This window comes from Delphinus delphis, chromosome 7, assembly GCF_949987515.2.
Source record: "Delphinus delphis chromosome 7, mDelDel1.2, whole genome shotgun sequence".
Lineage (NCBI taxonomy): Eukaryota > Metazoa > Chordata > Mammalia > Artiodactyla > Delphinidae > Delphinus > Delphinus delphis.
In genome coordinates, this window is record NC_082689.1 from 38,283,918 (window position 1) to 38,307,280 (window position 23,363).

At 39.2% G+C, this 23,363-nt stretch overlaps 1 protein-coding gene across 1 annotated transcript in view; it reads left to right on the forward strand.

The window, feature by feature from the left end:
- Positions 1-1,961: 1,961 nt before the first annotated feature.
- PGAP1 (post-GPI attachment to proteins inositol deacylase 1) overlaps positions 1,962-23,363 on the forward strand; it is a 74,352-nt gene continuing 52,950 nt past the window's right edge. Inside the window, exons 1-4 of the mRNA XM_060016373.1 lie at positions 1,962-2,147; positions 14,504-14,657; positions 17,247-17,422; positions 22,727-22,898. Of these exons, the coding sequence (XP_059872356.1) occupies positions 2,001-2,147; positions 14,504-14,657; positions 17,247-17,422; positions 22,727-22,898 (649 nt within the window). The 5' untranslated portion in view covers positions 1,962-2,000. The remainder of the gene's footprint in view (positions 2,148-14,503; positions 14,658-17,246; positions 17,423-22,726; positions 22,899-23,363) is intronic.

The window sequence follows — 23,363 nt, forward strand, 5'->3', positions numbered from 1 at the left end:
GCAGAGGGTGGTTAAGTGATGCTCTGGGTTAGGTTAGACATGAAATGAAGTGAAGCCAGGAGGGGGATAATAATAGGAAAAAAGAAAGTAAAAAGGTAGTGATAGAACAATTACAAACATAGAGTCCATTGAGTCTCTCTCCTACTCCTTTCTGAGTGTACCATCAAGGCAGCAGGTTACCACAACTCATGAAAGCCACCAGAACAGTAAGCTCTGTCATCTTCAGGTTCAGGGGTTTCTCCACGGAGCAGAGTCCTCGGGAAGGATAAAATCCTTGCTTCTCAAAGTGCACTTGACTGACCAGCATCACTAACATCACTCAGGAGATGGTCAGAAATGCAGAATCTTGGGTTCCACTCCCAAACTGAATCAGAATCTGCTTTTTAAAACAGAATCTCCAAGTGACTCATATGTACATTAAGTTTAAGAAACACTGGGATAAACAGATGAGAGTGTAGCTTCACCCTTGGTTTATTTGTGCTGAGCGTGATACGCTAGGGGAAACAAGGCGCAAACATCCTGCCTGTGATGTTCTTGAGATCCCAGACTATTGAGTATTCCCTTTTTAATGTATAATTTAAATCCTTTCTCAAATGACTCCTGATGCCCTGCACAAACTCCTCCCTAATTCCACCCTGGACCCCAGGTGCTCTCATATCTGAACATCACAGTATCCTATGAGATAAACTATAAGCTTCCTTTTATTTTTAAAATTATTTGATTTTATGTATCAGCCAAATTTCCTGTGCACAGAAAAATTACTAGAAAATCAGCCCAAGGGAAATGAAATTCAGTCAGTGCCAAAAATAATCCTCAGAAGAATTCGGCAGTTAGCTACACACACGCACACACCCCATCTGCTGTTGGGTCAGCTTTAGAGGGTGCTACCGTGTCTTTCTAACTCCTAACAGACACTGTTTTGAAGCTGCTATATGTGATTGTGAATGGTTTTTGAGCTGCTTTTTACCCCCTTTTTGTGCAACACCAAACCGAAATTCATCTAAATGAATTAAGTCACTTGAGGGAGTCTGAGTGGAAGCTTGAGCGAATTTGCCTCCACATGTTAATGTGGAACCAATTTCCAAAGAGGTGGAGGAGATTCTGAGGAGTAAGGCAAGTCAGCGATAAACGGATCACGCAGTACCTATCGGGAGCATCAGTGTTAATGAAAAATTTGGTAACGTTAAAGACTAACGATGCTTTTTGTGATTCAGGCTTTCATCTTATACCAAGACCAGAATCTCGTCGACCTGCTGGTGGTTTTTAAAGAGTCCGTGCTTTTAAGCGCTGTTACCTACTGGGCCGGCGTCGGCGGTCAAAGAGGGGAAGGAAAATGCCATTTGTTCCCTGTTTAAGCTAACTGGTCCAGAGAGCTGTGAATGTGCTCTACCACCGCTGGGAGAACCGAAATCGCGGAGGCCTGAGGCGTTTCAAAATGGAACGGTTAGGGTTTTTAAGCTGCGCAGGAGAGGTGTTCGCGACGTGACAGCTGATGGTCTCCGGGCTCTGATGTTCCCCCTCCCGGTTGGCTCACCATCATTAATCGCCTCCTCGTCTCCAGGTTAGCGCCCCCGACGCCCACCCCCAGCCCTTCCCACTCCTCGCTTGCAGGACCCCGCGCTCCGCCCATCCTTCGCTAGTACCCCCCGCCCCCCCTTCTTCTTCTTTCCCTCCAGCCAGGCTCTCATTGCCCTTCCCTCCCCTTTCTCCTTTTCCTTTTCCTCGCGCCCTTCCCTGTCTCCCCTCACCCTCCAACCCAGCCCACTTCGGTTTCTCCCTTCTCGGCCCTCTCATTCGCGCTCCCCCAGCAAACGCCGCCTCCCTCTCTGCAGGCGGGAGGCAAGCAGAGACGCTACACGCAGACGCACTGCGCGGCGAGCCCGCGGGCTGGCCGGGCGTCCGCGCACGCGCGCGTGCTTGGACTTAGCTCCCAGACTGGCAGCCGGGCGTTCTTCGGCTCCCTGAGTCAGGGCTAGGGATCCCGCGGCGGCGGCGGCACCATGTTCCTCCACTCCGTCAATCTCTGGAACCTGGCGTTTTATGCCCTCATGGTCTTCATGGCGACCCTGGGGCTGTGGGACGTCTTCTTCGGATTTGAGGAAAACAAGTGTAGTATGAGCTACATGTTTGAGTATCCGGAGTATCAGGTGAGCTTTCGCCCTCCCTTCGCTGGGCGCTCCGAGGCTCGGGCCCCTCCAGCCTGGCCCTTCTGTGTGTTTCCCCTGCGTCGGCTCCCCGCGCCTCTCCTGCCCCCTTAGCCCAATCTTGTCCCCGCTTGCTTCGACCCGGAAGACTCCGCAGCCCCCCGTGGCCCCTTTCTCCTGCCCTTTCTCCTGCCCTGTCCTCTCTCACGGTGACCCCACCGGGCATGCTTCCCGCCCCCCTCGAGGTTGCTGCCCGGTTCCTTCGCGGTCCCAAATCCCAAGCACAGGCTCATCAGAAGGGCCGGGCCCAACGCCCCTCATCCCCAGAGATTCAGCTCCAGTCCCTCTCCCCAAACCCAGACCCCATCCTCCCCGCCTCCCTGCCTTAACAGGTGCCCCGGGCACTCCTTTGCTTCCCACGCGCCGAAATTCTTCCCCTCCCGCCCAGGTGTTTGCGCGTCAGCTCTCGCTTTTCTAGAAGGGAACCGAGCTTCTGCAGAGCGTGTACTGGCTACACAGTTCCCAGGGTTGCCTTAGAGACTTAAGGGGTTTACGTCTGAAAGGCTAACCTGATGAGTAAATAAATGGGGAACTAGCGCAGTTCTCTCCTGTGAAGGTTTTGCGGAGCCCTCTTGTTTTGCAGGTCGTGGGTCGGTGCGTGTGCATGCATCCTGGTTGATGCGTGTCGCCCCTTACCAGTTGCATACAAAATCTATTTCATGGTGTTATTTTTGTTTTCTCAACTGTGTTTGCAATTGAAGAGAGACCCGGCCCTTCTTTCTCTTCCTGTCTCCGCCCCCACCTCTTTCGTTCCATTTTGGATATTTTCAGTCACAGTTGCTTTATCAGTTCAGCATAGTAGACGCTAGAATTTCATTCATGACCAGCTGTAAAAAGAGATGGTGACAAATTGCACAACCGTCCAAAGAAATTTCTTCCGAATCATTCTTTTCTTTATAAATGCATCTCCTAATTATGGAATATGTATTGTAATGATAACTCCCTACCTTAGAAGTTTGTGTACTATAATACATATTGATACAATGCATTTAAAACCATAGCAGATTTATTCTTTGAGGTGAAGGATGCATATCCTGATTGTTTCCGTGTACAGGTCATTATGAAGGAGCATATTATTTGATTATCCCGCTGTTATTTAGATCTTAAAACTACTTAAGGTTTAAATTGCTGAACAGCATCCTTTCCCATGGGCAAAATTCGAATTTAGATTTCATTTGTTTTGAGATCTTTACCTTGGTTTTGCATCAGTGCTTATGAGGAAGTGGAAGCATTTGATATCAGATGCTATTGAAGGAGCACATTTTAACATGTTACAGTTGTCTCTTAATTTCTAAATGAATATGCTGGTTTATCTTTATCAGAGGCCACATATAGTTAAATATATGGGCTTTTAGTTTAGATTTTTAAAAAGACTGAAAATAGAGCCCTTATAATCGCCTTTCATTTTTCTATGGTTTAATAATTAGGAAACTCCCAATAGATTGAAGTAGGTCGTTTTAGTTTTGTACTGCATTGAAGAGTTTGGTTAAAATAAAATCATTTTGGAACAATACAGTACTAATTCCCGTTTATTTTTGGATTACCCACAATTATTGAAACTATTTTAATATTTGCAGTAGTAGAAATCACTTAGTGTTGGGAACAAAGCATATGGACCTCACAGATACATTTCGTGCCTCATAAAATTGACTGGAAAGACACAGAAAATTAGTGTAGCTAATGCAAAAGAGCTATTTGGGTTTTTTGGTGTTGTTAGGTAGTCTTATTTAGTTAATTTTGCTGTTTTGAGGTTTTACACTTCTGTGAATAATATGTTAGCACAGTAATATTACAGTGGCAGGAGTTTTTGATACACATTTTCAGTAAATTTTTATTTTTATGATGTAAAAAGTGTTTATTCACTACAGTATTTGTCTTTGACTCTTAGTCTTTTTATTGTGCACACTAGGTTGAGTTATTTTACAAATACAGTTAAAAACTGCCTACAGAAATGATTCATTTTGAATATAATGTGAGCTTTCTGGATAATTGGGGTCAGCCAATTAAGAACCAATGGTTTGTTAAAAGTGTTCTAAACATGTTTTTTATATTGCTTTTAATTATATTTTATAGTAAGCTCTAATTGTTCACAGGTTGGTATTCAGCATATGGGATGTCCTGGTTGTTGGGTTTTCTTCTCTTTCTTGATGCTTTTCTTCTTTTTTACTGCTCGTTTGCATATTCTTTAGCAGAATTTTAGAGGCACTTGAAAGGTTAGTTGAAACATGCTCAATTTTATTCTCCATTTTAAAAATAAAATGTGGGACAGGAATTTGAAACTCTGAAAAAATTGTTTGAATTTTAAATTGTTTGAGTATCTTTATTAATCCTCTACCTTTAGTTTTCCTAGACTCACTTATTCAGAGTTAATTGAACATCTCACACACCTACCAGGCAAAATACACACTATCCTTTAAAGCTTCTTGCCTTATTATGACAGCAAGGCAGAGCTTGTATTTGGTAGCAAACAGTTTTAGGCAAATTGTAGAATTCGATAAGAAAACATCTGTGCTGTGTTTTTTCATGCAACAGTTTGTTTGGCTCTCTTTAGATATGTGACCTGACAATTGCCCTCTGAAAGGAAATGTTGATATTGGGAAATATGACTCATATATTTTGTTATTAAGTATGATGTTTATTTAGCATATAATTTATTTCATGACTTCTCTGTGTAGATATATTCTAGATCCTGGGTATGGGTGAGAGGGAATTAGAGATGAATCACACCTTGTGCCTTTAAATTTATGTTTTTAAAATATAATGGGGGGAGACAGGAGTGAAATGGATAAGTAAAATATAATGTGTTAAATGTTATAATTTCACTGTAAGAGAGTGTGTACGAGGCTCTTCACAGAAGAGAGCAGCCATGTTCATCTTGGGTAGTCAAAGGCTATCGAGAAGAGGTTGTGCACTGGGCAGTGGAGGGTATGTATACAGTTCACAAGGTGCAGAAACAAGAAAACTGCAGGAATAAAGAACAGCATTTGTGAAGGTGGGTATACCAGGATACATCCCATAAGTAGTATTTATAGTATGTTATCATTTATATAAAAAGGAGAAATAACCTAAAACAAATTTGCCTGTATTTGTATATATGTAAAATATTGGTATTTCTGGAAGCACAAACATTGCTAACATTGGTTACCTTCTGGGTAAGGAACCGGATAGCTAACGAACCAGGGGTAGGAGAGCCTTTTCAGTATATACTCTGTTGAATCTTGAATTTTGGAACATATTAAAAAATCTAAAATGTGGCATGTATAAATTATAAGGAAATAGGTAAGAATAATTAGAGTGAGGTTTTAAAGGACCTCTCTCTTAAGTGTTTATCATCTGTGTATGCAGTGAGGAAACACATAAGGTGTATGTCTTAACAAGGTTATTTCTTGACAGCAGTATGGACTATGGATTGTTTAATTTTTGGGAAGGAGGGTTCTCATTTAAAATAATATAAAATAATTTAAAATATATTGGAGTCCTGTTACTATAAATGTGTTTTTTTAAAACCCTTTGACCCTCTTCTGTATCTTTCATCATTATCCTTTTCGTATGCCTACATCTTTTCTGTCCTCAATCTAGTCAATAGCTTTACGGTGGTGTGTTAGTGTCTGCTTTATAACAAAGTGAATCAGTTATACATATACATATGTCCCCATATCTCTTCCCTCTTGCGTCTCCCTCCCTCCCACCCTCCCTATCCCAACCCTCTAGGTGGTCACAAAGCACCGAGTTGATCTCCCTGTGCTATGCTGCTGATTCCCACTAGCTATCTATTTGACATTTGGTAGTGTATATATGTCCATGCCACTCTCTCACTTTGTCCCAGCTTACCATTCCCCCTCCGCATATCCTCAAGTTCATTCTCTAGTATGTCTGTGTCTTTATTCCTGTCTTACTGCTTCAGGTTCTTCATGACATTTTTTTTTCTCTTAGATTCCATATATATGTGTAAGCATATGGTATTTGTCTTTCTCTTTCTGACTTATTTCACTCTGCATGACAGACTCTAGGTCCATCCACCTCACTACAAATAACTCAATTTCATTTCTTTTTATGGCTGAGTAATAGTCCATTGTATATATGTGCCACATCTTCTTTATCCATTCATCCGATGATGGACACTTAGGTTGTTTCCATCTTCTGGTTATTGTAAATAGAGCTGAAAAGAACATTTTGGCACATGACTCTTTTTGAATTATGGTTTTCTCAGGGTATATGCCCAGTAGTGGGATTGCTGGGTCATATGGTAGTTCTATCTGCAGTTTTTTAAGGAACCTCCATACTGTTCTCTATAGTGGCTGTACCAATTCACATTCCCACCAACAGTGCAAGAGTGTTCCCTTTTCCCACACCCTCTCCAGCATTTACTGTTTCTAGATTTTTGATGATGGACATTCTGACCGGTGTGAGATGATACCTCATTGTAGTTTTGATTTGCATTTCTCTAATGATTAGTGATGCTGAGATCCTTTCATGTGTTTGTTGGCAATCTGTATATCTTCTTTGGAGAAATGTCTATTTAGGTCTTCTGCCCATTTTTGGATTGGGTAGTTTGTTTTTTTGTTACTGAGCTGCATGAGCTGCTTGTAAATTTTGGAGATTAATCCTGTCAGTTGCTTCATTTGCAAATATTCTCTCCCATTCTGAGGATTGTCTTTTGGTCTTGTTTATGGTTTTCTTTGCTGTGCAAAAGCTTTTAAGTTTCATTAGGTCCCATTTGTTTGTTTTTGTTTTTATTTCCATTTCTCTAGGAAGTGGGTCAAAAAGGATATTGCTGTGATTTATGTCATAGAGTGTTCTGCCTATGTTTTCCTCTAAGACTTTGATAGTTTCTGGCCTTACATTTAGGTCTTAAACCATTTTGAGCTTATTTTTGTGTATGTTGTTAGGGATTGTTCTAATCTCATACTTTTACATGTACCTGTCTAGTTTTCCCAGCACCACTTATTGAAGAGGCTGTCCTTTCTCCACTGTACATTTTTGCCTCATTTATCAAAGATAAGGTGGCCATATGTGTGTGGGTTTATCTCTGGGCTTTCTATCCTGTTCCATTGATCTATATTTCTGTTTTTGTGCCAGTACCATACTGTCTTGATTACTGTAGCTTTGTAGTATAGCCTGAAGTCAGGGAGCCTGATTCCTCCAGCTCCGTTTTTCATTCTCAAGATTGCTTTGGTTATTCTGAGTCTTTTATGTTTCCATACAAATTGTGAAATTTTTTGTTCTAGTTCTGTGAAAAATGCCAGTGGTAGTTTGATAGGGATTGCATTGAATCTGTAGATTGCTTTGGGTAGTAGAGTCATTTTCACAATGTTGATTCTTCCTATCCAAGAACATGGTATATCTCTCCATCTATTTGTATCATCTTTAATTTCTTTCATCAGTGTCTTATAAATTTCTGCATACAGGTCTTTTGTCTCCTTAGGTAGGTTTATTCCTAGATATTTTATTCTTTTTGTTGCAGTGGTAAATGGGAGTGTTTTCTTGATTTCACTTTCAGATTTTTCATCATTAATGTATAGGAATGCCAGAGATTTCTGTGCATTAATTTTGTATCCTGCTACTTTACCAAATTCATTGATTAGCTCTAGTAGTTTTGTGGTAGCATCTTTAGGATTCTCTATGTATAGTATCATGTCATCTGCAAACAGTGACAGCTTTACTTCTTCTTTTCCCATTTGCATTCCTTTTATTTCCTTTTCTTCTCTGAATGCTGTGGCTAAAATTTCCAAAACTATGTTAAATAAGAGTGGTGAGAGTGGGCAACCTTGTCTTGTTCCTGATCTTAGAGGAAATGCTTTCAGTTTTTCACCATTGAGGATGTTGTTGGCTGTGGGATTGTCATATATGGCCTTTATTATGTTGAGGAAAGTTCCCTCTGTGCCTACTTTCTGCAGGGTTTTTATCATAAATGAGTGTTGAATTTTGTCGAAAGCTTTCTCTGCATCTATTGAGATGACCATATGGTTTTTCTCCTTCAGATTGTTAATATGTTGTATCACACTGATTGATTTGCATATATTGAAGAATCCTTGCATTCCTGGAAAACCCCACCTGATCATGGTGTATGATCCTCTTAATGTGCTGTTGGATTCTGTTTGCTAGTATTTCGTTGAGGATTTTTGCATCTATATTCATCAGTAATATTGGCCTGTAGTTTTCTTTCTTTGTGACATCCTTGTCTGGTTCTGGTATCAGGGTGATGGTGGCCTCGTAGAATGAGTTTGGGATTGTTCCTCCCTCTGCTATATTTTGGAAGAGTTTGAGAAGGATAGGTGTTAGCTCTTCTCTAAATGTTTGATAGAATTCATCTGTGAAGCCATCTGGTCCTGGGCTTTTGTTTGTTGGAAGATTTTTAATCACAGTTTCAATTTCAGTGCTTGTGATTGGTCTGTTCATATGTTCTATTTCTTCCTGATTCAGTCTTGGCAGGTTGTGCATTTCTAAGAATTTGTGCATTTCTTCCAGGTTGTCCATTTTATTGGCATAGAGTTGCTTGTAGTAATCTCTCATGATCTTTTGTATTTCTGCAGTGTCAGTTGTTACTTCTCCTTTTTCATTTCTAATTCGATTGATTTGAGTCTTCTCCCTTTTTTTCCTGACGAGTCTGGCTAATGGTTTATCAATTTTGTTTATGTTCTCAAAGAACCAGCTTTTAGTTTTATTGATCTTTGCTATTGTTTCCTTCATTTCTTTTTCATTTATTTCTGATCTGATCTTTATGATTTCTTTCCTTCTGCTAACTTTGGGGTTTTTTTGTTCTTCTTTCTCTAATTGCTTTAGGTGCAAAGTTAGGTTGTTTATTCGAGATGTTTCCTGTTTGTTCAGGTAGGATTGTATTGCTATATACTTCCCTCATAGAACTGCTTTTGCTGCATGCCATAGGTTTTGGGTCGTCGTGTCTCCATTGTCATTTGTTTCTAGGTATTTTTTGATTTCCTCTTTGATATCTTCAATGATCACTTCATTATTAAGTAGTGTATTGTTTATCCTCTATGTGTTTGTATTTTTTACAGATCTTTTCCTGTAATTGATACCTAGTCTCATAGCATTGTGGTCAGAAAAGATACTTGATACAATTTCAGTTTTCTTAAATTTACCAAGGCTTGATTTGTGACCCAAGATATGATCTATCCTGGAGAATGTTCCATGAGCACTCGAGAAAAATGTGTATTCTGTTGTTTTTGGATGGAATGTCCTATAAATATCAATTAAGACCATCTTGTGTAATGTATCATTAAAGCTTGTGTTTCTTTATTTATTTTCATTTTGGATGCTCTATCCATTGGTGAAAGTGGGGTGTTAAAGTCCCCTACTATGAATGTGTTACTGTCGATTTCCCCTTTTATGGCTGTTAGTATTTGCCTTATGTATTGAGGTGCTCCTATGTTGGGTGCATAAATATTTACAATTGTTATATCTTCTTCTTGGATCGATCCGTTGATCATTATGTGTGTCCTTCTTTGTCTCTTCTAATAGTCTTTATTTTAAAGTCTATTTTGTCTGATATGAGAATTGCTACTCCAGCTCTCTTTTGGTTTCCATTTGCATGGAGTATCTTTTTCCATTCCCTCACTTTCAGTCTGTATGTGTCTCTCGGTCTGAAGTGGGTGTCTTGTAGACAGCATATAGATGGGTCTTGTTTTTGTATCCATTCAGCCAGTTTGTGTCTTTTGGTGGGAGCATTTAATCCATTTACATTTAAGGTAATTATCGATATATATGTTCCAATTCCCATTTTCTTAATTGTTTTGTTTGTTATTGTATGTCTTTTCCTTCTCTTGTGCTTCTTGCCTAGAGAAGGTCCTTTAGCATTTGTTGTAAAGCTAGTTTGGTGGTGTTGAACTCTCTCAGCTTTTGCTTGTCTGTAAAGGTTTTAATTTCTCCATCAAATCTGAATGAGATCCTTGCTGGGTAGAGTAATCTTGGTTGTAGGTTTTTCTCCTTCATCAGTTTAAGTATGTCCTGCCAGTCCCTTCTGGCTTGCACAGTTTCTGCTGAAAGATCAGCTGTTAACCTTACGGGGATTCCCTTGTGTGTTATTTGTTGTTTTCCCCTTGCTGCTTTTAATATGTTTTCTTTGTATTTAATTTTTGACAGTTTGATTAATATGTGTCTTGGCGTGTTTCTTCTTGGATTTACGCTGTATGGGACTCTCTGTGCTTCCTGGACTTGATTAACTATTTCCTTTCCCATATTAGGGAAGTTTTCAACTATAATCTCTTAAAATATTTTCTCAGTCCCTTTCTTTTTCTCTTCCTGTTCTCAAACCCCTATGATTCGAATGTTGGTGCATTTAATGTTGTCCCAGAGGTCTCTGAGAGTGTCCTCAGTTCTTTTCATTCTTTTTTCTTTATTCTGCTCTGCAGTAGTTATTTCCTCTCTTTTATCTTCCAGGTCACTTATCCATTCTTCTGCCTCAGTTATTCTGCTGTTGATCCCATCTAGAGTATTTTTCATTTCATTTATTGTGTTGTTCATTGCTGCTTGTTTCATCTTTAGTTCTTCTAGGTCCTTGTTAAATGTTTCTTGCATTTTCTCTATTCTACTTCCAAGATTTTGGATCATCTTTACTATCATTATTCTGATTTTTTTTTCAGGCAGACTGCCTATTTCCTCTTCATTTGTTAGGTCTGGTTGGTTTTTATCTTGCTCCTTCATCTGCTGTGTGTTTTCCTGTCTTCTCATTTTGCTTATCTTACTGTGTTTGGGGTCTCCTTTTTGCACGCTGCAGGTTCGTAGTTCCCGTTGTTTTTTGTGTCTGTCCCCAGTAGCTAAAGTTGGTTCAGTGGGTTGTGTAGGCTTCCTGGTGGAGGGGACTAGTGCCTGTGTTCTGGTGGATGAGGCTGGATCTTGTCTTTCAGGTGGGCAGGTCCACGTCTGGTGGTGTGTTTGGGGGTGTCTGTGGACTTATTATGATTTTAGGCAGCCTCTTTGCTAATGGGTGGGGTTGTGTTCCTGTCTTGCTAGTTTTTTGGCATAGGGTATCCAGCACTGTAGCTTGCTGGTCGTTGAGTGAAGCTGGGTGTTGGTGTTGAGATGGAGATCCTTGGGAGACTTTTGCCGTTTGATATTACGTGGAGCTGGGAGGTCTCTTGTGGACCAGTGTCGTGAAGTTGGCTCTCCCACCTCAGAGGCACAGCACTGACTCCTGGCTGCAGCACCAGTATCCTTTCATCCACAGGGCTCAGAATAAAAGGGAGAAGAAGTAGAAAGAGTGGAAGGGAGGAAGGGAGGAAGGAAGAAGATAAAAGAAAATAAAGTAAGATAAAAGAAAATAAAGTGATTAAAATAAAAAATAATTATTTAGAAAAAAAATTTTTTAAGAAGTAAAAAAAAAAAAAACTGAAAAGAACGGACGGATAGAACCCTAGGACAAATGGTGAATGCAAAGCTATACAGGCAGAATCTCACCCAGAAGCATACACATACACACTCACAAAAAGAGGAAAAGGGGAAAAAATCATAAATCTTGCTCTCAAAGTCCACCTCCTCAATTTGGGATGATTCGTTGTCTATTCATGTATTCCACAGATGCAGGTACATCAAGTTGATTGTGGAGCTTTAATCTGCTGCTCCTGAGGCTGCTGGGAGAGATTTCCCTTTCTCTTTTTTGTTCGCACAATTTCCGGGGCTCAGCTTTGGATTTGGCCCCGCCTCTGCGTGTAGGTCGCCAGAGAGCGGCTGTTCTTCACTCAGACAGGATGGGGTTAAAGGAGCCGCTGATTCGGGGGCTCTGGCTCACTCAGGCCGGGGGCAGGGAGGGGTACGGATGTGGGGCGAGCCTGCGGCGGCAGAGGCGGCCCTGACATTGCACCAGCCTGAGGCGCGCCGTGCGTTCTCCTGGGGAAGTTGTCCCTGGAGGGACCCTGGCAGTGGCGGGCTGCACATGCTCCCCAGAAGGGAGGTGTGGATAGTGACCTGTGCTCGCACACAGGCTTCTTGGTGGTGGCAGCAGCAGCCTTAGCGTCTCATGCCCGTCTCTGGGGTCCGCGCTGTTAGCCGCGGCTCGCGCCCGTCTCTGGAGCTCCTTTAAGCAGCACTCTTAATCCCCTCTCCTTGCGCACCAGGAAACAGAGGGAAGAAAAAGTCTCTTGCCTCTTCTGCAGGTACAGACTTTTTCCCGGACTCCCTCCCGGCTAGCCGTGGTGCACTAACCCCTTCAGGCTGTGTTCACGCCGCCAGTCCTCTCCCTGCGCTCAGACCAAAGCCCGAGCCTCAGCTCCCAGCCCTGCCCACCCTGGCGGGTGAGCAGACAAGCCTCTCAGGCTGGTGAGTGCTGGTCGGCACGGATCCTTTGTGCGGGAATCTCTCCGCTTTGCCCTCCGCACCCCTGTTGCTGTGCTCTCTTCCGCGGCACCAAAGCTTCTTCCCCCCTCTGCCACCCGCAGTCTCCGCCCTCGAAGGGGCTTCCTAGTGTGTGGAAACCTTTCCTCCTTCACAACTCCCTCCCACTGGTGCAGGTCCCACCCCTCTTCTTTTGTCTCTGTTTATTCTTTTTTCTTTTGCCCTACCCAGGTACGTGGGGAGTTTCTTGCCTTTTGGGAGGTCTGAGGTCTTCTGCCAGCGTTCAGTAGGTGTTCTGTAGGAGTTGTTCCACGTGTAGATGTATTTCTGATGTATCTGTGGGGATGAAGGTGATCTCCGCGTCTTATTCTTCCGCCATTTCCCCGCCGTCTGATGCCTTCATATTTTTAAATGTACAGTGTCTCACTATGAAATTGCCTTTATAATAGTAGGTTATGAAATATATCAAGTAATATTCTTTTGCTTTTCTGTCTCCAGAGAATTAAATATTTCTTTTTCTATATATTTGATAGTTCCTGTTCTTCTGAGTTAATTTTCAAGTAGTTCAAAACTTTTTTAGTTACTGTCCTAAAAAGAATAGTGATCTAATACACATGTACTGCTATATCAAATGGTGTACTAAATTGAGAGGAGTTAAGATAACTGTTCCCTTTTTCTCTCATCTTTTCTTTTTGCTTAATTTGTACCTAAAGAAACAAAATATTACATCTATTTTTTGATTATTTACTATGCATAATTAATATTGGGACTAATTTGAATCTAAGTCCATGTACACATATAAAGCAAATAGTGGGGTTGGTATCTCTGTATTTTGAATATTTGAGGAGATAAAGTTGCTAGTATCTTAAACAATAAGGTCACAATCTCTAAAGATGTTTTCATGGTGTTAGTGGCACAGATTGTTTATGGTACTATCCTCAAAGGAATATTCAGGAATTTGCATGAATGATCAGAATTATGCTTTTTCTAGAACAGTGATTTTTTTCAGTAGTCATTATCCATTTACAATTTTCAAAATTCATTCGGTAGTTAAAATTTTTACCAAGCACGTGTACATTACTGCTAGATCATTAAATCTATTGATGTGTACTTAAATAAAATCTACTCTTCAATGTAACTGGTTTCATTTTTAACAGTCTCCATCCCTTCGGGGGAAAAAAGGAGAAGAAGAACTTATACTTTACTCCCACTTTTATAGATGCCTACCTTTTGGGGATGACATTAAGACTTCGTTTGTATTTTGCTGAAAGAAATGTTATGTGAATTACTGCCTCATTTGGTATACAGTAATATGAATTGCAGAGTAGTTTTAGGCTTGCTGATAAACCATGCACCAAGTCCATGAAAACTGAAACAGATGCTAATTCACTGGAATGTTCATGGTGAGAAGAGTGTACATGTCTCAACCAAGACATGGCTGTAAGGTTCAGATTAATTTGTTAAGCACATTGTAGGTCAAGCATATTAAGTTGAGAGGTCAGAAAGCTGCATTATAAAACAAACTTACTTTCCTTTGAATGATGTAACAGCTTGGAGTATATAGTTAGGCCTGAGTGAAAGGAGAGAGACATTACAAAACAGTTTAAAATAGCAAAAAAGAATTCATTTGATAATGGAAAGCTTTTATCATTTCTAAGTATAATTGATAACTGATACTAAATTAAATGCATTTTCAGTTATGTTAACATGGAACTTGCTGACATAAACCAGTGTTTTTCTCTTGCCAGTAGCTATTCTGAGTAATTTGTATTTATTAGAATTTCAAGTAGTCCCATTTTATGCTTTCTTGAAGACTACATGGTTTAAAGCTCACATAACTCAAGACTGAGTCTTCATATGTGTAAACTAAAAGTAGAACTTGTGCATTAAGTGTAGTTTTATCATCAGTAATATTTTTATATTGTACTGTTTCAAATTCAGAATTGGGTACGGTGAGACTGAATTGTATTAGTAAAACTGATTAAAGTGAAGTTGCTTTTTTTTTTCTATAGAAAATAGAACTCCCAAAGAAACTGGCAAAACGCTATCCTGCATATGAATTATATCTTTATGGAGAAGGATCCTATGCTGAAGAACACAAAGTTCTCCCTTTAACGGGTATTCCTGTTCTCTTTCTTCCCGGTAATGCTGGAAGTTATAAGCAAGGTAAGTCTCAAAAGTAAATTTTGAAAGCTGTGAAATTCAATTGAAGAATTTATCAGACATGTACTCTGTGTTAGGTATTAACGCTAGGTATACTGGGAGACACAAATATATGACATTTTGTCTGAGAGAAGCACATGTGAGAAGTACACAAAAAAGAATAGCTGCAAGCCACTTTGCAAAGAGTAAGTAGGAGAAGATAAGATGGAGCGGAATGATAAATAGATGACATAGGGATTCAGGAATCAGCAGAAGAAAGAGGTTTATGTTAGAAGTGGAGGGTACAGAAAACAGAACCTAAAGCATTGATTAGAGAAGTAAGTCAGTGGTTTATGTTATTGCTGAACAAGAGAGGAGACTGGTTTCTTTGTTTTGGAGCTATTTAAATTAGGTCTAGAAATACTGAGGGAAACACAGAAAGGTGGGGGTAGGGAAGTTATATGTACAGATTCCAAATTGAAATATAGCAGTTATTTTTGGCCTAACAGTCAGGCAATCTAGAAGTAATTTCAGCTAAAACCTGCTCTTTTTTTTGTTGTTATTAAATGGTGTATTCTTTTGTATAATGAGAATAGAATTATTTCAACATTTAGTATAATTACTTACATGTTTATCTATTTAGCTAGCAAATATTTATGGGGTACCTACCATGAGCCAGGCAGTATTCTAGATATTCTAGATATTAGTATGCCAGTAATATTAAAAGTTAGAAAGAAAAATAAACCAGAGTAAGGGATAAAGAATAAACAGGGTCAGGAGGTGGCTAGTTTAGATGAAGTGGCCAGGGAAGGCCAGTATGAGGAGATGACATTTTGAGCGGAGGCTTGAATGTAGCAAGGGACTGAGGTATGTGACTATTTGGGGAAGATCCGGAGGCAGGAACGTGCTTGGTGCGTTCAAGGCCACTGAGACTAGAGAAAATGAAAAGAGATGAGGATGGAAAAGTAGCCATAGGCTATGTCATAAAAGCTGTGGAAGAGACTTCGAATTTTGATCTAAGTGTGATGAGAAACTATTGGAGGGTTTGGGTAGGAAATGATATACTCTGATTTTTTAATTTAATCTTTGTGTTTGAAATATAACACATATACAGAGAAATGCATAAAATATGGCTATTAGGTTAAAAATGATTATAAAGTGAGTACCCATGGAACCCAAGTCAAGAAGTAGAAGGTTGCCAGCACCCTGAAAGCCTCCTGTGTGCCCCTTCCTGATTAAAACTCCCTCCTTTCCTAACTTTAAGGTAGTCATTTTCTTGACTTTCTTTATAGTTTTAGCATCTAAGTATGCATCTCTAATATAGTCTACTTGTTTGTGGCTATTTTTAAACGTCGCACTATAAATATAATCACTCAGTACGCATTGTTCTGTGTCTGGCTTCTTCCACTTAACATTGGGTTTTTGTTTTTTTATCTAGTTTTTATTATCTTTTACTTTTTTTACTGTTTTTATTTCACTGTTTTTATTTTTTTACTTTTTTTATTATCTGTTTTTATTATCATCTTTTACTGTTTACTTTTACTGTTTTTATTATCATCTTAGATTTTTTTTAAATTGAAGTATATTTGATTTACAATGTTGTGTTAGTTTCAGTTGCACAGCAAAGTGATTCAGTTCTATATACATCTATCTATCTACCTATATATATATATGCATGCATATGTATATTAGTGCTTTCTAGGAATTAGAAGGAGAAGAGGAATGAGGAGTAACTGTTAATGAGTACAGGGTTTTCTTTCTGGGGTGATTAAAAAATGTCTAAAGTTAGATTGCAGAAATGGTTGACTATACAAAATATCATTGAATTGTACACTTTACACAATGAGTTGTATAGTACATGAGTTATATATGTTAAAAAAAAAGGAATGCCAAACAGCTATTTTGTTTGCTAAACCCAAAACCTAGAGAGTACAAATGCAGGAAATGGGAATTGCATTTGAAATTAAGAGACCAGCAACTTAAAAAAAAGTTTTATATATATGTAGACTACTTTATCAAAACCTAAAACAGTGGAAACAGAGAGACCATTTAGGAAACTGTTAGAGTAGTTCAGGCAGGAGATGATGGTGCTTGGATTAGGAAGGTGGTGGTGGAAATGGTGAGAAGCCTTGATTGGGGATATATTTAGAAGGTAGAGCATGACAAGATTTACTAATGATTGGATGTCATGTGTAAGAAAAAGAGACAAATTATGCATGAGTATTTACACCACTGTGATGAGCTGTAATGAGCAGACGTTTCTTGTAGGAATTTTCTCGTTCTTAAAATCCTGAAGTGTGACAAAATTCCTATTTCTTATTCTTCAAGGAATCCTTCCTTCCCTTTTAGCTATTGTTGCCCCTACTGAAGGGGAAGCAGGTAGAGAATGAATGAACCATTCACGTTATACTTAACTTAAAAAAATTTACAGGACAAGACACACAATTGTTAAGTTGGTTTGTTTTTCTAAATTGCTATTGTTAAGGATGTCACCCTGAAATAGGTTGTATTCAGAATCTGGGATAAAGTTATTTGTTAAGAGACTTTGAAGCAAGAATAGATGAAACTTTAAAAATTTTTGTTTAATGTGCACTTCACCTTTTTCCTCTGCAGTTCGTTCTATTGGCTCTATTGCACTTAGAAAAGCTGAAGACATTGACTTCAAGTACCACTTTGACTTCTTTAGTGTGAATTTCAATGAAGAACTGGTGGCACTATATGGTGGAAGTCTTCAGAAGCAGACCAAGTTTGTGCATGAATGCATTAAAACAATTCTCAAGCTCTATAAAGTACGAGATAATCATACAAATAAATAGTGATAAACCTATTGGGTTTTTTTTTTTTTTTTTTGGTTAAAGGGACTCAGCATATTTTAAATTATTTGTTTGTATGGAAGTTGAAGCAAAGGTGGCACAAAGGTATTTGTGTGTGGGACTCTGTCGTTTTGAACTCAGTGGTGGGTTTTGAAGTTCAAATTCAATTTACAAGAAATCTTTCTTGTGAAGTTTGGAAAATTTTTTTTTTTTACTTTATGTATGAATTAGGAGTGCAGTGCATTTCCTAAAGCCATTAGTATGGATTTCTGCTTCTAGTTTTGGCTAAATAACTGGTACTAGAGTAGACTACTTCCATATGTAAACAACTATAAAACTAGCCAAGGTATCTGAAGCACATGTTTTCAGGTGTTGGACAACCAAGTGGTAAAGGACTGTGACCACTGAAAGAGGGGAAACATGTGAGGTGAGCTCCGTGAGTGCCCGGCTTTCTGCCTGGAAGCATTTTCCAGACCATGGGGTAAATTTTTAGAGGTCAAGAACAGCAAATTGATATCACTAAGCTGAAGAAGGCAGAGATTGGAATTTGGGACTACTGAAATGGCTAGATTTGTGGTCAGGTAGGAGAAAGAAGAGAACTAGGCAGAGACGGGAGCTCTAGAAATTTGAATCCTTCAGTCTTTGAGTGCTGTGCTACGTATGCACAGGGCAAGAGGCTGCAAGGCAGTAGCATACCAAGGAGGAAGTGGTGGGGTATGTCTGCTTCAGGTGCAAGGAATAAGGGGGAATATGTGTCCCTAGAGAAATTTAAAAGAGCAGTACAACAGACTCAAATTCATCTGTGCCAGCAATTCTAAACAGCGTCAGGGATAATTCTACTACCTACTAGGATAAGTCATTTCCTCCCTTGGTATACCATTGTGCAAGTCCTGGCAAAAACAGCTTGTGGGGAATTGTGGGTTGAATTGAGATTTGAGAGGCCACTTGGTGCCCAGGAGTTCTGACCAGCTAGTTAGAAAGACTTATCTGAACATTGGGCATTCATTTGAGACCCAAGAAAGGACACGATTTAGGAATAGAGCTACTCTAGCCCTAAAGTAAGAGCTACTGTAGGATCCACCTTAACAATGCTTCCATATAAGCCTCAAAAACATTAGAGTTAAGGATTTAGAATAAAAGATGCAAACAACAAGGGAACAGATGAGGGAGCTCAGTAGAGACATGGAAACTATTAAAAAAGAAAAAGGACAGAGACTTCCGTGGTGGCGCAGTCGTTTGGAGTCTGCCTGCCAATGCAGGGGACATGGGTTCAAGCCCTGGTCAGGGAAGATCCCACATGTCACGGAGCAACTAAGCCCGTGTGCCACTACCGCTGAAGCCCGTGCCCCTAGAGCCCATGCTCCGCAATGAGAAGCCCACACGCCGCAACGAAGAGTAGCCCTGCTTGCCACAACTAGAAAAGGCCTGCGTGCAGCAACAAAGACCCAACGCAGCCATAAATAAATAAATAACGAATAAAAAAGAAAAATTGAGAACTGAAACAATAAAACAGAAATGAAAAATTCAGTACATAGGCTTTAAGCAGGTTGAACACCACAGAACAAGAGATCATTGAATTTGAAGACAGGACAGTTAAAAACTATCCAAAATATGAAGCACAGAGGATAAAAGGATGGAAAGGACAGAGCCTCAGGAATCTGTGGGACAATACTAATTAGGCTAACACATACATAACTGGAACCCCAGAAGAAGAAGAGAGAGAAATATAAGAGGAAAAAATATTCAAAGAACTTGGGCGTCCCTGGTGGCGCAGTGGTTGAGAGTCTGCCTGCCAATGCAGGGGACACGGGTTCGAGCCCTGGTCTAGGAAGATCCCACGTGCCAGGGAGCAACTGGGCCCGTGAGCCACAACCACTGAGCCTGCGCGTCTGGAGCCTGTGCTCCGCAGCAGGAGAGGCCGCGACAGTGAGAGGCCCGCGCACCGCGATGAAGAGTGGCCCCCGCTTGCCGCAACTAGAGAAAGCCCTTGCACAGAAACGAAGACCCAACACAGCCAAAAATAAATAAATAAATTTATTAAAAAAGAAAGATAATATTCAAAGAACTAAAGCCCCCAAATTTACAATTCTGATTAAAATTTTCAACCGACAGATCAAGAAGGTCAATGAATATCAAGCAGGATAAACACAGACTCACACCCAAGTTTATCCTAGTCAAATTGTTCAAAACCAAAGTAAAGAGAAAATCTTAAAAGCAGCCAGAGAAAAAAAGGCTCTTTACCTACAGGTAAAACAATAAAAATTATTGCTGGTCTCCATCGGAAATAATGAAAGCCCAAAACAATAGAAGAGCATCTTAAAGGTTTTTGGAGGATGATGGGGTGGGAGGGGACTCTCAACTTAAAACTGTATATCTAGCAAAAATGAGGACAAAATAAAGACATTGTCAGAGTAACAAAAACTGGCAGTTTTGTGATTAGTAGAAGGAAAGAGGGAAATAAAAAATTCCCATTAGGTGAACGGCACAGTAATAATTGCTACAGACAAGATTCATCATGGGTGCTAAAATCAGTAGGTGAAGGTTTGAGGAGGAAAAGGATATTCACATGGTTTCACAGTATCTTTTCTAAAATATTTATTACCTACAAAGGGAAAGAACTTCACAATAAGAAACCTGGTAGACATCATCTTAACCAAGATTAACATTACCAGTAATAAGACATATTGATATCATGAATCTCCTGACACGCTGCACCATAGTTTCTGTGGCATTATTGTCAAAAATGCATAACCTCATTCTAATCATGGGAGAACTTCAGACAAACCGAAATCGAGAGACATGCTATAAAATAACTAACCAGTACTCTTCAGAAGCATCAAGGTCATAAAAAATGAGGAAAGACTGAAGAACTGTCACAGATTAGAGGAGACTAAGGAGAAATAACAATAAATTCAAGGTGGGATGCTGGATGGAACCCTGAAATAGAAAAAGTACATTAGTGAGAAAACTGGTAAAACTTAGATTAGGTCTGCAGTCAATTCTGTTGCTGCACCAATGTTCATTTCTTGTTTTGGATCATTGTAGTATGGTTATATTAACTGTTAACCTTGTGGAAAACTGGGTGAGAGGTATATGGGAACTCTCTGTGCTATTTTTCCAACTTTTCTCTAATTGGTTCATAATTAAAAGGTTAAAAAGTTTATTTTCAGTAATGAATTCCTTATGAGGTTTATAATTTATTTAGAAGGAAAATATATACTAATGGTGAAAAGGATGGGAAGAGGAGTAAATAGAATTATTCCACTGCCGTAAGAAATATAATATTAATTCTGGTAGATAAGTTAAGGCTGTATATTGTAATTTCTAGAGTAACAACAACAAAAAAGCAAATACAGCTAAAGAGCAAATGGAGGAGAAATACAGGTATACCACAGAGATATTGCGAGTTCGGTTCCAGACTGCTGCAATAAAGCAGATAAGACCTAAATATGAGGCCAGACACTATAAAACTCTTAGAGGAAAACATAGGAAGAACACTCTTTGACATAAATCACAGCAAGATCCTTTTTGACCCACCTTCTAGAGAAATGGAAATTTAAAAAATGAACAAGTGGGACTTAATGAAACTTAAAAGCTTTTGCACAGCAAAAGAAACCATAAACAAGACAAAAAGACAACCCTCAGAATGGGAGAAGATATTTGTAAACGAAGCAACTGACAAAGAATTAATCTCCAAAATATACAAGCAGCTCATGCAGCTCAATATCAAAAAAACAAACAACCCAATCCAAAAATGGGCAGAATATCTAAATAGACATTTCTCCAAAGAAGACATACAGATGGACAACAAACACATGAAATGATCTCAGCATCACTAATCATTAGAGAAATGCAAATCAAAACTACAATGAGGTATCATCTCACACCAGTCAGAATGGCCATCATCAAAAAATCTAGAAACAGTAAATGCTGGAGAGGGTGTGGAGAAAAGGGAACACTCCTGCACTGCTGGTGGGAATGTAAATTGATACAGCCACTATGGAGAACAGTATGGATGTTCCTTAAAAAACTACAAATAGAACTACCATATGACCCAGCAATCCCACTACTGGGCATATACCCTGAGAAAACCATAATTCAAAAAGAGTCATGTACCAAAATGTTCATTGCAGCTCTATTTACAATAGCCCAGAGATGGAAACAAGCTAAGTGCCCATCATCGGATGAATGGATAAAGAAGATGTGACACATATATACAATGGACTATTACTCAGCCATAAAAAGAAACAAAATTGAGCTATTTGTAATGAGGTGGATAGACCTAGAGTCTGTCATACAGAGTGAAGTAAGTCAGAAAGAGAAAGACAAATACCGTATGCTAACACATATATATGGAATTTAAGAAAAAAAAATGTCATGAAGAACCTAGGGGTAAGACAGGAATAAAGACACAGACCTACTGGAGAACGGACTTGAGGATATGGAGAGGGGGAAGGGTGAGCTGTGACAAAGCGAGAGAGAGGCATGGATATATATACACTACCAAACGTAAGGTAGATAGCTAGTGGGAAGCAGCCTCATAGCACAGGAATATCAGCTCAGTGCTTTGTGACCGCCTAGAGGGGTGGGATAGGGAGGGTGGGAGGGAGGGAGACGCAAGAGGGGAGAGATATGGGAACATATGTATATGTATAACTGATTCACTTTGTTATAAAGCAGAAACTAACACACCATTGTAAAGCAATTATACCCCAATAAAGATGTTAAAAAAAAACCCAAACTTATTTAAAAAATAAAATATGTAATTGTCAGTGAATAGATGTTGTGGAATGCTGGCTTCCTTTTAAACCCAGGCACACAATAGAGAAATAATTTGATGAGATAGGATATATCAATATGATGAGGTAGTATATTGCTGTGGCAGTTGTAACTGTTCTGGCTTTTTTGTGCTATTTCAAGTTTCAAATAAATGATTTGACTTTATGTATCCTATGAAATCTAATATTCTGGTATACACCAAATATAATTACACCTCTTACATACAATATAACAAATGGTAAAAACATGATTTGCTAGACCAAGTGTTCTGATTTTGGTTCAGAAAACCAAAGCCTAGCTGTTAAAAATGTTTGCAGAACACAAAATATGTATACACTAATTACAAATATATGAAAATGTATTTCTGTATCTTATTATGGGAGGTTATATAAATAGTTTAATTTTCTTTTTTCTATGAAATTGCTCATATGTAGAGAGAAGTATTTAGTATATTTATTATAATATTAATCCTTAATCATGCCTTGGTGATTTTTTAAATAGGGTCAAGAATTTGCTCCAAAAAGTGTGGCGATAATTGGTCATTCTATGGGTGGCCTTGTTGCAAGAGCATTGCTTACGTTGAAAAATTTTAAGCAGGATCTGATCAATCTTCTTATTACACAAGCAACACCTCATGTTGCTCCTGTGATGCCATTAGATCGTTTCATTACAGGTGAGTCCTGTTACATAAACACTAACTGACCTCTCCATTGTTGTTTAGGATTAAACAGATCCTTGCAGCTACTACTCCCTTTAGAGTATACTACAGGTTTATCCATGTGTGAAGCAGCTTAGGTTTAAATCAGCACCTCCAATTCTGAGCATCTCTTTTTGTGACTTTCAACTTAGGCTCATAACTGAAACTGCTGTTAATTTTCTCTGCCTTTTGCATCTTAACATGGAAAACATGTGTCTTATAACCCCTAGGCACTTGAGCTTCATTTTAGTTATTCTTGAGGATGACTCTTGGTCTCTTAAAGTGTGTTTATACTTCCTTTTTTTGTTAACTCCTCTGGGTACTTCATTCAAAATAACCTTATATTTAAGTAAAATAGTAGAAATGCCTTGTTTTTTTTTAATAAATAGGTCTGCTAACACTTTATATGATGAGGTAAGGTAGGATTGCTAATCTTTATAG